At 41.3% G+C, this 17,174-nt stretch overlaps 1 protein-coding gene across 2 annotated transcripts in view; it reads left to right on the plus strand.

The window, feature by feature from the left end:
• NHS (NHS actin remodeling regulator) overlaps positions 1–17,174 on the plus strand; it is a 206,627-nt gene that overhangs the window by 173,031 nt on the left and 16,422 nt on the right. The window contains exons 2-4 of one of the 2 annotated variants that reach the window (XM_066575662.1): positions 3,973–4,125; positions 13,713–13,840; positions 16,016–16,078. In XM_066575662.1, coding sequence (XP_066431759.1) covers positions 3,973–4,125; positions 13,713–13,840; positions 16,016–16,078 — 344 coding nt within the window. The remainder of the gene's footprint in view (positions 1–3,972; positions 4,126–13,712; positions 13,841–16,015; positions 16,079–17,174) is intronic. The other variant, XM_066575672.1, reaches the window with a different exon arrangement.

Here is a 17,174-nt window from a genome sequence, read left to right on the forward strand (position 1 = left end):
TGAGGCAGAACCCTCACCGAAAACTCCGCCGTGAATCTCACCCGTGTGCGCACATCTAGATGATTCGCTACAGATTTTTTCGGTTGTGGAAATTCTGTAGCAAATTGTATGTGAACACACAATTAGAGTAAAAATTGCTTATAACGGTAACCACTGAGTTCACATGAGAATCCAATGCAGGCTATAATTACATGTTTTGTTTATTAATTGATGGCAAGATCTAAATAATCAGAATCCATAGATGTTTATGTCAACCTGCTGAATAGGATGCAAACATGTTATTTGTTGAAATCCAAAGCAAACAACATGACTACCAGACAGCGCTGTGGGGGAAACCCATGAAATATAGCAGAATAAATAGAGCAGAAATACTTCTTGCTTGCCCTTTGTATAGTTATTATTAGAACAAACACGCTTGAATGATCCAAGAAGCCAAACTACCTTCCAGCATTTCAATGGAGTGCAAGCCTGATATGAGGACTTACTGTTGTATCTCACCAAACTAAACCTATTTGTCAGTGAAGATGATATTGATCCAATCAGCGACGCAGCTGCCATTCAGCATGTGTAGAGTTAATGACAACTATTTATTGTACTGAAGCACGCTATAGATAGGAAATGGCTGAGGAGATTACAAGTGATTGCATTTATATGAGTCGATCATGATGGTCACATATCATTCATTAGTTACATTGCGCATTCAATAAAATGTGATATTGACCAAACAATGTATTTTACTGTATCCAATAGCAATGTATCACCTAGCTTGGTAGTACCTGTCACATTAGCCTCTGACATGCCTGGTAATGGCTTATCTATAGACGGAAAGAATATGATACATGTTAAAAAACCAACACGTTGGATCCTTGTTTCCTTCTTCACGGGGAGGACAGCTCCTATACACATTAGGGCTCGTTCACACTAGCGCTGCTTTAGCGCAGTATAGCCACGTGAAAAGATCACGCCTATAGTGCACTAAAGATCACTTGAACAGGTGAATTCCAGCTATTTGCATTAGCCCGTTCACGCGATCCGAGGTGCGCGTCATACAGCTCCCATAGGAGTGTATGGAAAGCACACACCAAAGATTCGTCAGGTCCTATCTTTCCTCGTACCACAGAGCTTAGATGTGACCTCGCACTCACATGTCCTATCTTTGTTAGGTGTGAGGATTTTGCGCGTCTAAAATTAATTCATCTGAACAATTCTATAGGAAACCATGGGTTCTAATAGAAGCGTGCCTCTAATGCACGCAAACAGCGCTTGTGTGAACGAGGCCTTAGACTGTTGAATGCCACCAATTTCAGAAAAATCCACCAACATAAGTCTAAGGGCTCCTTCACACGAGCGTATGCGTTTTAACGGTCGCCCGCATGTGAATGAAGAAGTGACACGATCACATCCTGAGCTTATTTAGTGTTTTTACATCGATTCACCTGGCTGGGGGCGACATATTAGCAAAAAAATACGCCGCAGCCCGGAAATCCCTGGCTCGGCAAAAATCCTCGGAATGACTTCAAATGCCTAATTAGAGGCACCTGTAAGCTTTTCCCTGTGTTGGACGCTGCAAAACTGCCTCCCCCTCCCTATTTTTCCAGTTCCCATAGAAGTCTATAGGAGTCACTGGCGTATTCCAGCCACAAGATAGAACCAGTACTATCTTTTCCATTTGCGCATAAAAGTACCCGTTGGAATCAGCAGCGTATGTGCTATTTTTCCCCGCCGGCTGATTGTTCGCGGTGCAAAATTGCCCATGTGGATGAATAAGGTTGTACAAGCAATAAAGGACTACAGTAAATGATTATCGCTGTTTTCTAAAACAGCGATAATTTTAGCTAAAACAGAGTGTGGCAGGATATCACAGGATCCGGTGAATACCATAGAAAGCCAATGAAACAACAATCTACTAAGGCAGTGCTCAAAATCTCTTGTCAGAAGATGTATGGTGGTGAGAAATAAACTCTGAACTCACCCTGACGTGTCTACCTGTGTAGGGACAGTCCGGCATGTCCCCAATCCCGGTGGACAGTATAAAAGATTTGTTAGCCCTGGTCATTCAGACATCCGAACAGGGAGAGCGTCAGTGGGAGTTTCAAATGGGTACAGTTGGAGAGCATATAAAGAAAATAGGCAATGGTCAGACCATAAAAGTGCTCCAGGTGATGAGCAAACTTCTGTGAAGGTAGAAATATAGGTGAAGTACTTACTTCACAGGGGTGTCTCTTCAGAGAACACCCCTAATCCAGATAACAAATATGGTCCTCCTAGGGACTTCAAACTTCCAGATAAACTCTGACCAAAAGTCCAGTAGGCAGCTGGTTTTCAGTTTTAATATTCAATTTTACTCAGATATACAACGCGTTTCGGCTCATAACGAACCTTTTTCAAGCTTGAAATCGTTATCAGGATGAGAGTCAACAAGCCACTCTACAGAATATTTAGATACATGGCTATGGCTATGCTTTGAATCTTTGCCCCAAATTAAATAAAAGCCTCGCTAAACCTCTGGTGTCTTTTATACAAAGGATCCATCTGTCAGATGAGAGACATCATCTAGAACGTGCTTGCACTTCCCATGATGCTTGATTCTACAGTCTGGAGTCTCACGAAAGCTCCTGGCAATATAGCTGTAGGAAATGTATAGCTGGATTCAAACAGATGCAGACACTATACATACTAATGTGAAGATAAAGGCTGCAATGTCTAATTCATCTCCCTCTATAATCCATGGGAAGGGCCTGACTTAATATATATAGCATGTTGGAAAATATCTACCAAGCACTTCCATATTATGCCCGATTCTCACAGGGCCACCCAACTGGACTGTATCCTTGGCTTTATAATAGGTATAATAAGAATCTGGGGGTATTATTATCATTATCGGACACTGATAATAATCAGAGCTGGTCCCTTCCAACTCTACCATTCCATGATGTACTACAGATATATGTGACTTATATACTGCTGGGGTAATATATATTCATTCATCACTGTTCTTTTCTATCTCACATACATTGATTTGCCCAGAATGTTCGGCAGTTACATAGTATCCAGAACAGTTTTGTAGTGGATGAAGCAGTTATCTTTTGTGCCCAGGTCTGCGTTTAGTGAGGTGCTGTACTTCATCATGTCTATGCAGAGGTCTTTGATGCTGCATACTTAGTTTCCACTTTCAGAGTTGGGGTTGGGGTTAAGGATTCACAGGAGATGCCAGAGTGGGAACAGCCGTAAATTCCAGCAGAAATATGAAGCATCTCATCTGTTACATGTATGCTTCCTTTCATCAGCAGATAAAAATGCTGTAAATAATACAAATACAGGAAACACAAGACGGGGAACCAGTGATACGAAATGTTTATTTTATGAAAGGGGTTGCCTGTGATTTAAAAAAGCCCAGACAGCTTATAATGGTTTAAAAATAGAGAAAAAATCCTATACTCACCTTTTAAATTGCTGCCCATTCCATACCTGCCTTTTGCCTGTCTCTGGCGCTCCTGTCAGAAGGTTTCTGCAGCTGTCACGTGCCCTTCGTCAATCACATGACAACTCTGACAAATCACTGGCCTCAGCAGGCATCTGTGCATACATGGCATCTAACCGCTGCAGCAACTACCTGGACCGGAATGACAGCGCTGGACTGGGATGGGGGTGGGTGAGGTAAGCCTCTAAAAGGTAAGTGTAGGTTTTTTAGCATTATCAGCTGTCTAGGTATTTTTTTGAATCTCAGACAACCACTATAACATTGACTATTGATTATTCAGAGCTACAATGATATGAAATTACACAGATATCATCAAAACTAATCATTTCCCTACACATAGGTAGACCTGTTATTGGAATATATATATATATCTTGTGGGTTCGCAAACAATATATTAGAGACATATAATCTAAATCACATTTGAGTTGAATTTTGTACTCTCAAAATGTCCTGAAGTCACCAATCACTAATTTACATTCTTTTATTCACAGCTGTCTCAAACTTGGATGCAGAGAGTAAGCTCACTGTTTATTATAAGACATCCTGGCATCAGCAAAGGAACATTTTCTTGCCTACCACTAGGCCTCCCTGCGTGGAGGAGCTGCATCGCCATGCCAAGCAAAACCTGCGTGCCCTCCGGAGAGGTGAGCTATTGCTGTAATTATGTAAAGTCACCATAGATCTAGGTAGTAAGATCCACTCTACAAGTCATTACCCATTTGTAACACAATGTGTTTTGTTTGTGTTCGCCATTGAGCTGTTCTGTAATTCATGTATTGAAGATTTCTTAAGGCCCATTTAGACACAACGATTATCGCTCAAAAGATGTCTTTTAAACGACTTTTGAGCAATAATCGTTGTGTCTAAATGGGCCTTTAGTACTTTTATTTTATGCATTTACCTTATGAATAGTTCCATTGCTGCTCAGTTTCTTAAAGAAGACTCTCCTGTCATGTACTTGTATTCCCCATTAAAAAAAAGTTCTGGAGCATCTTTTCTTAGAACTCTGCATTGTGTCATTCCTGTGTTATATGTCCTAGAAAAGTGTGATTGTTCTCAGTAAGAGAAACCAAGTACTCTTGTAGATATGATACCTTTTAATGGGTAATACAAAAATACATCATGTTATAGTGAGCTTTCAAACCACTCAAGGTCCTTTCTTAGACATAAGGCCTGAGGAAGGACCCTGAGAGGTCCGAAAGCTCACAATAACATCATGTATATAACATCATATCTACAAGATTACTTGGTTTCTCTTACTGGGAACAATCTACTGGCTAACACGGTACCAAACTTTTTTCATGTCCTAGAAATGTATGAATAAATTAATAACTGGGCATTACCATTCCCCTTGTTAAAAGTGTGTGTCCAAACTCACTAAGACTCGGTCTAATCAGTATTGACAGTGTCAAACCATGTAAGGAGAATGGTCATGTCCTTTTATCAGTGTATTAATACATAAGTTCTACAAAAGATACTCTAGAATTATTATTTTTGGGGGAAATCAAGTATTTGTTAAAACTAACATGTCAGGAGAGACATATAGAAAACCATTGGTTTATATGACAATCAGAAGAAAATGCTTGCCTTAGAACGCAATAGTAATGTAAAGAACTGGTAAAGGTGGACCAATAAATGCATGATTTTGAAGACTTGATTTCCTTTGCTGATGTCAATTAATGTAGGAGACACAGTTAGTCTTCTCTGGCCTGGAGGAGTGATTACATCAAATGTGGCTTCCCTGCCTGGGTTTTATAGCCGCAGTAAAACCTTTATGCAGCGGAGGCATTTTCCTTCTCTCAGTGAAGTCATGTAGAAGGTGCACTGTCCTTCAGAGACTGTAAAATTCCCACCAGCCCCTCTATTCTCCTGTCTGTTGTACAGCCATAAATTAAGGCTAAAAAGGGAAAAAAAATATCTGTAAAGAAGGTCTCAAGTTGAATAATTGGAGGAAAAAGATTTAACCAAAATTGAATTGCAATTAATCTCATATATTTAATAAAAGTGGGATGAGAAGTACTTGGAGACGTGTAGGATAATATGATGAGAACATCCAGCACAATATCAGTTGTATCCAAGAGGGAAGATGGATTTCTGTGCGATACTTTTTTATTATTTCCCTTGCCTATAAATTCTTGAGCTTGGTGAATTATTTTGGATTGTACAAAATCCAATAATATATACTTTTATATAATAGTATAATACTTTTTACTTAATATACTTAATAGTTGGGTGTCAGAGCGGTATTTAAAGTGTTAACAGTTCCGACAAGCGTCGGGGCTCATCGGAACTGCTGCCGCCGGGTGTCCGCTGTAAGAACAGCCGACACCCGACGTTATATGGAGCGGGATCCACCCGCGATCCCCTCCATACAACCATTTGTTCGGACTTGCGAACAGGTTCCTGGAACGGAACCTGTTCGTAAGTCGGGGACTAATTGTAGTCAAAACTACAACACAGATCCTTATTAGTCAGTGCTTAAAGGGGATGTCCCGCGGCGAAATCGAAAATTTTTTTTTTCGATAGACCCCTGCATTATGCCCTGTTAAAAAGAAAGCATTTGTTAGTTCTTAAAAATAACATTTCGCTTACCTGCATCAGCGTTCTGCAGCTTCTTCTTTTCTTCTTTTAAAAATGGCGCCGCTGGTCTTCTCCCATGGTGCACCGCGGGTCTTCTCCCATGGTGCACCGTGGATTTTCTTCTCCTGTCTTGCGTTCCACTGCCGATACAGCCACCTCATTGGCTGATCGGCACCACGTGACGGAGGCAGAGCTACGATGACGACGCGCAGACCAGCTCTCCGGCGCGAGCGCGCTGGAGCGGCCCCATTCACCAGGAAGAAGACCGCACAGCGCAAGCGCGTCTAAAGCAGCCAGAAGACACAGAAATTAGACGGCACCATGGAGACGGGGACGCCTGCAACGGAGTGGGTAAGTGAATAACTTCTGTATGGTTCATATTTAATGCACGATGTATATTACAAAGTGCATTAATATGGCCATACAGAAGTGTATAACCCCTCTTGCTGCCGCGAGACAACCCCTTTAAGGACTGGACAGCAGACTTCTTGGTCATCTGAAGCAACAGTTGTTTTTCTTCTTCGTCATTAGTAAAAAGTCCGAACATTTATGGTCTTTGAGCACAACCTTGTCGTAGACGTAAGAACCTGAAACTGCCCCAAATAAAGGTTTGTTAACCCTTTCCAATCCACTGTCTGACCTCTGAAGACATTATGATTTTAGGCTGTATGTTGGAAGACGTCCGTTGGGGTTCTCTTACTGTATATTGCCAGCCTCTCTGCTGTCTGAGCCTATCCAATGTCTCACTTCATGCAATACTGGCTTTAGCCAGCATATAGCGCTGCTGTATAATGGCAGAAAAAGAGTAAGCCCCCCTAGGAAAACCAGGATACAAATTGGATTGGAAAGGGTTAAAAGGAAAAAAATTAGAGGGTTTCTTGCTTTAGAGTTGAAAGTTGAGTTTTTTCGGGCCCCCCCACTTAATAGTATATACTTTTTTTTTTTTACTCGTTTTATTGAACAGTATGCATTACATACAATAACAAATAGGTTAACTTTGCATACATCAGAGAGCTCTTTGGTGTCAATATTCGGTACACAAATACGTTACATTTTCTCGGCATTTATCAAACATATATTAATACGTGCATCCATAGTATTAATGACGTTGCTACTTATTTTACATATCAAGCCTGGGTGTGGTTCGTCTTAATAAATTTTGAAACATTTCTTGTGTGAAGTTTGTGTTTGTTGATCCGCACCAGATCCCCCAAACCTTATCGAATTTTTCGGGATATTTTCTGTTTTTGTAGACTATTTTTTCGTATGGTAGGATAGAGTTAATACTCTGCCATTTTGAAATTCTCGGGGCGCCTGTCCATCCATCGTAGCGCTATAACTTTGCGGGCGTAGAATAATACTTTAGTAAGGAATATTTTATCATAGTGTTGCCATTGTTCTTCATCTATGACCCCTAGCAGACACATCACTGGGTCCGGTGGTATTGGTATTCCCATTAATTGGGTTAGGAACTCTGTGACCTCTTCCCAGTACGTGTATACCATCGGGCAGCCCCAAATCAGGTGGTTAAAGTTTGCGTTGGGTGCGCGACAGCGGTGCCATTGACTGGTAGCCGATCTATTCATTTTGTGGAGTCTAGTTGGTGTTAGATAACATTGGTGCAGAATATATAATTGAGTTAGTTTATTGTTTGCAGCTGGTGAGACCCCAGTGTACATAGCCATTGCGGACTCCCAGTCCTCATTAGTCAGTGATGGGATAAGTTCTCTCCATCTTTCCAGCACCGCCATTTGTGTGTTGGAGATCTTAGAGTATAATAGATAAGTATATAGTGTCGAGATTAGGCCCCTGGGACCTTGGGTGCGCAGTATACCTATTAGTGGGTATGTGGAGAAGGGTCGTCTGGGTTCTGGGAATTGGGTTGTCAGTGCATGTCTGAGTTGTAGGTATCTAAAGAAGCCTGTTCTAGGTACCTGGTATAGTTGCTGTAGTTGCTCAAAGGAGACTAGTATTCCATTGATATATAGGTGTTCTAGCGTGGTAATTCCCAGGTTGGACCAAAATTGTCTGTCTGGTAGGTTCAATAGATGTGGCAATGCTTTGTTATTCCATAAGGGGGTTTCCAGGGGGGGTGTCTTCCTGTTTAGTCAATTGCTTACATGCCTTCCAGACACTTGTTGCAAGTCTGTGGATGGGCACCATCTGTCTAGTCAACAGTCCTGGTTTTTCCAGGAGGATCCAGAGCGATACCTCAGAGAGGAAGAACATTAGATGTTGCTCGGAGTTCGGGAGAGGAGAGCCCAACAGCCAGTAGCGTATATATCTGACTTGCCCCGCTAGATAATATATTTTAAAGTCTGGTAATGCCAACCCTGCTAGTTCTTTGGGTTTTTGTAGAGTCTCCATGCGAAGTTTGGCTCTGGATTTCCCCCAGATGAATGATGTTATTAACGAGTTAGTTTTTTTAAAGAATTTCTGTGGTATAGTTGTTTCTGCGTGTTCCAGACGGTATAAATATTTGGGGAGTATTATCATTTTAATGAGGTTTACTCTACCTCTACAGATAATGGTTGGGGGCTCCAGGCTTTTAGTTTTAGTTGTAGGGTTGTCATTAGTGGTGCGATATTTAGATCAAAACTTTGGGTGTAGTCCCTAGTAATATAGATCCCCAAGTATTTGAATTGGGGAACAATTTGTAGGTTGTGATACACTTCTCCCGTCCTCATTCCTCCTCTCTCAGCGGCATAAGGGTAGACTTCTGCCAATTAATACGTAAGCCTGAGAAATTTCCAAATTCATCTATTTGAGAGATGGCCAGTGGTAGGGTGCTTTTGGGTTCTGAGATGTAGAGTATTATATCATCTGCATATAGTCCTATCCTGTCTTCTCTGGGTCCAATCTGGATTCCTTTGTATAGTGCGTGTTGTCGGATCTTTAAGGCCAGGGGTTCTATGGCAATTGCAAATAGGAGGGGGGAGAGCGGGCAACCCTGTCGGGTCCCCCTGTAGAGTGGGAAGGAGGTGGAGATCAGGCGGTTCACCACTATTCTGGCTGTCGGGGCACTATATAGGATAGAAACCCATTTAATAAACGATTCTCCGAATCCGAATTTTCGCAGGACCTCCATCAGGTATGGCCATTCTACTGAGTCGAATGCCTTAGCTGCGTCCAGCGAGGCCAAGGCCCAATTCGATCTCCACCTCCATCCCACCTGCGTGATCACCTGCGTCCTTCTGATGTTGTCTGACGTGGACATTCCCGGGATGAAACCGGATTGGTCCGGGTGTATGATGTCTTTGATTGCTTGATTCAGTCTAGAAGCTAGCACTTTGGTAAGGATTTTATAGTCTGTGTTTAAGAGAGAGATGGGTCTATATGACCCGCACTCCTCCTGATAGTATATACTTTTTAATACAATCTTGGACAAACTATCGAAAACTCGGGTTCCTTCCAGGTGTCAAATCACACCCCTACATCACTTGCAGCAGCTGTGTTTCCTGCAGGCTTAGCTTGCATGACATGCCGTGTAATCTTGTCATTTAGCCTAATTAACCAGATATGAAAAAGCCCCCAGACTGCATCCATACAACACACAACACATACAGACAGGCACACTCTATATTTCTGTATAACAGCCAGACATCAGCAAAGTGGGCTAGGGGAACAAATGAGCTATAATGCCATTCTCCAGCAAGGAGGTTCTGCTTCGACTACCTACCTGTGCACTGACCAAATTTCTTTGAAAGTGTCCTGGATTCTTTCAAGAGTGCCAGTTTTAGGGCTTGTTCATGCGGGTGTATGCAGGTTTCAGTAGCATAATACGCAGCTTTTTTATGTTATCAAAACTTGCATATTCCCTGCATATTTTAGCCCTTCTACAGATTTTTTGCGCATATACTTACCTACAGTGTTTCCCCAAAAATAAGACAGTGTCTTATATTAATTTTTGTTCAAAAAGGTTTCACTTTTTTACATGTATAGCTGCCTGGACACTATTTAAATTGACTTTTTTTATTAACTGTTAGCAGGGCTTAATTTTGGAATAGGGCTTACCGGTATATTTCAAGCATCCTCAAAAAGCCTGGAAAATCATTTTGCATCCTCAAAAATTCTGAAAAATCATGCTATGTCTTATTTTCAGGGTATGTCTTATTTTCAGGGAAACAGGGTAGCGTATTTATGCATGCAAAAAATCACAGGAGGGACCATTGTGTAGATGCATGTAAAAATCTGTGCATAATATGTCACGCAAATGCATCCTGTGTGAATGAGCCTTTAGAGGCATATGACACAAAGGTCCAGATCTTTTGGAAGCGAGTATAGGGGTGATTTCAACACAGGTTTTTGTAGCAGTTGTTCATGCACTAAAACCAGAAGTGGATCTAGCAAGGCTGTTCATTTGGCAGAATATATCACAGTATCTCACAAAAAGGTTCGTGGCAGCATCCAGGGCGTAATGCAAAAATAAATAATTTATTCCTCCAAGAACATGCTACGTTTCGACCCTCATGGGGTCTTTCTCAAGCATAGGGATATCATTCACAAAACAGCACTATATAACAAAACAATCCATATACCACCACCAATCACCCTTACAGATTCCCATGTGTGTGCAATAATCATTACCATTTGGCAGAATATGCAGTGGATTTGAAGTGGAGTCTATGGCGATTCTGCATCAAGGGAGTGTTTAATATATTCTAATGGAAATCTGTGCTGTAGACTATAGATTTGTCAAGCTAAATAAAAAAAAAAACAACGTTTTTAGATGAACAGATTTCATATAGGGACAACAGGAGCACGCACCCTACTGCAGCCATGTACTAAACCGAGGATTAGCAGCTGAATGAACAGGCATAGTGGGGGAGGTTTGCTTTTAGCTAAATACACCAGAATTCTGGCTTCATTTGTGCCCAGAAAATTGAGAATATGTGCCATGTTATGTGTTTAGACACTTTTTTGCCCTTCAGTACACAAAGGAGGTTAAAGGCATAGCAATGTGGCATAACTTAAAATGCACCTAAATATGCCAATGTTTTCATGCAAATTGGCCTAAAGTGCGCTAACCTAGAGGTGGCATGAAGTTAGTCAAAAAAAAGCACCAAACTTATTATATTGCAAAAGCCACTGGAGTAAATGTGGCACATTTTATTTAGTTGTAAGCTGTCTAAATTTAAGACAGTCTTAAGAAGGGCTCAGTCAGACAAGTGTTTTTTCACACATGAATAGGTACGTTAAAAAAATGGCTCTATTAGAACCAATGCTTTCCAATGAAAGAGGTCACATGTCCGTTTTTTGCGAGCGCTAAAAATTTGCACATGCAAAAGATAGGACAGCGTTTTTCGCCTCACACACAGTTTTTGTGCGAAGTGATGCAACTTTGACAGTAGGAAATCCTACGGTCAAAGCCCTTAAATAAGCCCTAGCTGCAGGGAAAGAAAAAACAATACATCACTTAGAAGTGTTGTCCGGCTCCGGCGCGTGTTCTCCCTGGTCCCCGGCACTCTTCTTCTTCATTTTCTTCTGGCCAGGGTTTGAAAAATCCCCGCCTCCTGGAAGCGCTGCCTCTGATTGGCTGAGCACTTTGATCAATCACGGCTATGAATGCTTCTAGGTGATGTATTGTTTTTACCTGCAGCTACGGCTTATTTTTGGGGTAGGGCTTAAATTTGCTTATAATAGGGCGCCGGCCCCATTGAAAGCAATGGGATAGCACAGGACTGTCACAGTGTTTGGTGATGAGGGGACTCCCCGTAAGGATGAAAGAATCCCCTGCCACAGCTGTCATAGCAGTGGCAGAGGATCGCGATCCTCTCCGTATGTTTTCAATGGGGCCGCACTATTTATGTGTGAATTTTACCATTATGTAACCGCACAACAAGTGCGAATTAAAACCCCTCTGAAGCTTTGGTCACGTGTTTTTTATTCACGCGTCTATACATGCCCTAAAATTCAGTCGCCTGACCGAGCTCTAAATCTTCCCCACAGTGTATCTCTACTCCAGCCATCAAATACCACCAACAGATCATTGTATTCAGGATTTCCCTAGCGTTAATAAGACTGCATTTTATTTTTTGGGCAATATTGCCCATTATTTTCTATGGGAGCAGAAAAAAAAATCACATCGCACGCCTGTGTAAATCCGGCCTAAGGTGATGTAATTATTGTCAGCGCCTCAAACATTGCCACAAGTGTTCCCTCTATAGGATATCCTTAAATCATAACATGCTGAATACACCTGAGGACTGGAGTTGGAAAACATAGCTTTATATACTTCATTTACGGCTAATGCCCATGGACGAATGATCACTGCGGAATTCACAGATTGCGACGAATTCCGCAGCAATGTCCGTCCATAGACATGCTGTGTTAAAAGATTCTCCCCTGCACGCGAGCCGAAATCAACTGCGATTTTCCACTTGTTGGGAAGAATCGCAGCATGTTCTATCTTGTACGGAAAATCTCATAGACGGCTTCCATTGCGGAGAATCGCGGGAATCCGCGTCACAGCCCAGCGCCGGCGTGTCCTGAGCTGCTCTGTGCATGAGCCCCAGCTTGCCGGGCAAGACACTCACAGCGGATCCAGGCAGGTGAGTATGGAGCCTCTGTTGGGCGCCAGGTCTGATTCCGCAGTAGGAATGTGACCCGGCCGTGGGCATGAGGCCTTACAGATTCAACAGCACCCAACAGCATATATTATGAAAAGCAGAGTATCTGAAACGTGTAATTTTTACATTTTTCAATAAACTAGAAGATTTTATATCCTAGCGCCTTCTATTTCTAATAACATAGGCATGCTATATTTCTGTGGTCAACCATTCAAAGCCATATACAGATAGCAGAGACGCGCCATGCTACCTCTATAGTGTGCTAATGCTGTATCACTGCTACATCTGTACATTTTTATACACAGAGAAGTGCTTGTTTGTTGGTTAAAGACTAGCATTTTCAAATATGTCATATTAGGGCTCACACCCACTTGTGTTTTTTAATGCTGCGATATCGGTGCTTTTTTGTTAACGTGATTGTCAATAGGACTTTCTAATGTTAAAAACGCATCACACAAAAATTGCAAAGCACAAACTTGTGATGCGTTTTAACATTAGAAAGTCCCATTGACAAGTGGGTTAAAAAACGCAGTGACATCGCAGCATTAAAAAATCGCAAGTGGGTAGGAGCCCTATGGCTGCTTTCACATCTGCGTCGGGGTTCCGCTTTACTGCAGGAAAGGGGAATTCTCTGGCCGAATGACAGAACCAAACAGCGCTGCATGGACCCCATTGATTATATTGGGGTTCATTCAGTTTCCTTTCAATTGACCGGCATTTTACTGGATGAAAAACTCCAGCATGCAGGACTTTTCCTTCCAGTATCTTATACCGGATCTGCGTCGGAACATCCAAGTGGAGGTTCCAGCGCTGATGTGAAAGCAGCCATAAATATGGGTGCAAAAAAAAACACTTGTTAACTAACAGAGTATTCATCAGACTTATATTATATATCCACTATAGCTACTTTGTAAAACTACTCCAAAGCTTGCCTGCCACCTTGTGGACAACGGGTATAACAACATGTACTTGTGCCGTATCTCAGCTTGGAGGATGCTTGCTGTCAGTATTAGTCTTTTAATGATTTTATACATTTTCTGCGGATTTCTCATACTAACTGATTTCCCTTTTTTTATAAGCAGAGCAGCGGGCCCGAGCAGATAACAGAGAAAGACGGATTATAAGCTCCGTTTTTGCTGCACCTCCGTTTCCTTCATACCCAGCTCATACTATAAAGAGACGTGAAATAAAGGAACGTCATCTTGTACCAGTAAGATGTCTAATCTTTACCTTCAGTGCTAAAATAGAATTGTTAGTCTGCTTAGTATTTGGAAACAAGAAACGCTACTGCATTGTTTTGGTCACTTGTCTGTCTGGGTGTTCTGGTAATCTGATGCTCTAGTTGATAATATGGCAAAGCATAAAGTATCATATGAATTGGTTCATTAGAAACATTCAGACGCAGCCCTTTACAGAACGCAGGGCCAGGGTTGACCAGCTGATCGCCCCGAGTCCCACTCCTGATGCCCCCCAGAAAACAGCTGATTTGGTCCGGGAAATCCGTGGCTAGCAAGACATCCCTGCAGTGACCACTGCAGACGAAATCCAGTATTACAAGATGACTATTCACATGAATAGCCATCCTATAATACAAGGATGGCACAAACTCTGGCAGAATGTGACTTTCTCTTACAGAGCATCTCTATAAGGAGAGGTCACTCACTGAGGACACCGCTCTATGACATATTTGACATATGAACAGGTGTTATCTATTCAGCGCAACTCCTTTAAAAAGTTTTACAAAACTTAGATGCATGACAGTTTAGAAGCACGAGACTATTAAAAGTCTAGAAATTAGAGAGGAAAAGAAAATGAGTGAATTTGAGTATTATCGTCATTGATGACCCCACACTTCTAATTAGAGAATTTCTTAAACTGCAGTCCTTTAAAAGGAACCTCTTTTATAGACTTATATAGGAGATCGCATGCATGGGGCTCTGAAAAGGGCAATGAGTGAGAAGTCACTCAGTAGTCGCTAGTTGCTTCATTTGAGCTCACTGAAGTGAAGTGACAGGAGAGTGACTTCTTGCTCAGTGTAAACAGGAAGCGTTCAATCTTTGATTGACTGCCTGTTTGCAGTGAATGGAAGCAGCTGGAAGAGATCTCCGGTGTGCTCCGCCTCCATTCACTGAATGAATATCGCTGCTGTGTGATTGCTTTGGGGCAATAGTTGTCCCATGTAAAGATAGATACTTTCTGTCACATATGAGTATAACCTACAGTGTACATAACACAGAGCCAGACAAAAGAAGACTGTATGCTTTTACAAATGGGCAGCTAAAGTACTAAATGGAATGGGCGGACTACAATGCCCAGAGAGGATATCAAAATTGGAATAATTAAGAATAGACAAGGGGCGACCTGATAACTATGTATAAATATATCAAGGGACAATACGGAGATCTCTCTCATCATCTATTGTTACCTAGGACTGTAACAAGGGGGTGCCCTCTACATCTAGTGGAAAGAAGGTTTCTACACCAGCATAGAAGGGGATTCTTTACTGTAAGAGCAGTGATACTGCCTGAGGATGTGGTGATGGTGAACTCACTAAAAGATTTCAAAAGGGGCTTAAATGTTTTTGTGAAGTGTGATAATATTACAAGTTATAGTCACTAAGTTAGTGGACATGGGCAGTTGATCCAAAAACATATTCTGATTGCCAATTTTTTTTATCCTTACAAGGAGGAAAATGGCTTCTACTTTATATTGTTTTTTTACCTTCCTCTGGATCAACAGTGCAGGCTAAATTGGATTGACATGTGTCTTTTTTCAGCCTTACAAGCTATGTTACTAGTGTAAATATGCCAAAGTATGTACTGAACATTTAAGGTACATTTACACACACAGATGATCCCTCAAAATTCGTCAGAAACTGACAGTTTTGAGCAATCATTTCCCACTAAGTGCTAATGGGATAATCAGCCCATTAGTAGCTAACTAGCTTCATTTGCGCATATTTAGAGAACAGCGGGTGGCCTGTTCTCTAAATACATCACTATTGTTCTCCAGCGGGACAGCAGCTGAAAGAATATTATCAGCTCTGCCTACGGAGAACTCAGCGTGCGGTCCTCTTTATCAGGGACAACGGACTTAAGCTGAGCTGAAGTCAGCGATGGACGAAAAGTGCACAATGGGCACACATTTACACACAACGATCATCACTCAAAAGATGGCTTTCGAGCGATCATTGTTGTGTGTAAATGTACCTTTAGTTTAAACTTTCCTCTAATTAATTATTTTAGAATCATTTGATTTATGGTCTTTTTTCATTCATTTTATGCATGCTTTTTATTTTTCATTTGTAAACATTTTTGTTTGTTCTTTACCATATTTCTTACCATCTGTGCATGTTTTTAATGTTTCCCACATTTTATGTTCTTAGTTTAACAGAACCCGCCCACCCTCCCCCACTGAATGTTGCCATTTGACCCCATGGAGTAGAAAGGTATTGGAAAGATGAAGTGTCCTTCTGTCCGAGTTCTACTGGTTTCACTCTATCCCTCTTTGCTTTCTCTATCTACTTCTGTAACTACTTACACTCCTTTAACTGATTAAATATGAAAATGAAGCTGTGAAAACATCCTCTTTTCAGGAATTTGAATGTTTCCCATTAACCAATGTTACCCTTGACCATGTGTTTTATTTGACCCCATGTCTTAAGATTTTCCACAGAAGCAATTGTTTGAAGCTTGAAGATCTAATTACATTTACATACCCTTACAGCTTGCCTGGGGTTCTAAAGGATCTCCCCAAAGACATTTTAGGATGTAGTTTACCTCTGTTCACCTTTATATAGTTAAAGAATGGGAGATAAATAGTTGATTATTATTCTGTATCAGTTATAGTAAACACAAAAAAAGTTTTGTACCGTGTTAGCCAGTAGAGCAAAATGTTCCATTTGTGAACCCTGAGTAGGTTCGAAAGCTTACTATAACATCATGCATTTTTGTTGGCCATTAAAAGGTTTCACATCTACAAGATTACTTGGCTTCTCTTACTGAGAACAGTTACATTTTATAGTAAACAAAAATATTTCATACATGTCTTCATGATCTTATCCATAGTTGATTCAGCCAAGTTGGCCATGGAAAACATAATAGACATGAGTGCACCAACTAGGTTCCAACTATCTATATCTGTGAAGCTTCACTTCTCAGAATCTAATCTGCATCTATATGGTCACCCTTTAGGTTTTTGGATTTGACATGCATATGATATTAGTGGAGGCTTCTGGGTCATTACATTTTGGTTCCTTGTGACTACAGTGGTGCTAGTGATGGCAGAAATGAGATCACTACACAGTTGTTGTCCAATAGTCTTTTGTAATTCCGGGAAAGAATCAACCACAAATTCTAGCCTCTTCCCTTTAGCATGCAGCAAACTTTTCCCCTATGTTACCTAGGAAACAAACTCTTTTGTACTTGAAGTTTGTATGAGCTATTCATGTCTGCTGGGAATGGACACAAAAGCTGCAGTTGGAGGAGGAAAGCAATGTTTGTCTTCCAGCAAAGTTAGCTGAAAAACATATTTTGTGTGCTATT

This window comes from Eleutherodactylus coqui, chromosome 1, assembly GCF_035609145.1.
Source record: "Eleutherodactylus coqui strain aEleCoq1 chromosome 1, aEleCoq1.hap1, whole genome shotgun sequence".
NCBI lineage: Eukaryota > Metazoa > Chordata > Amphibia > Anura > Eleutherodactylidae > Eleutherodactylus > Eleutherodactylus coqui.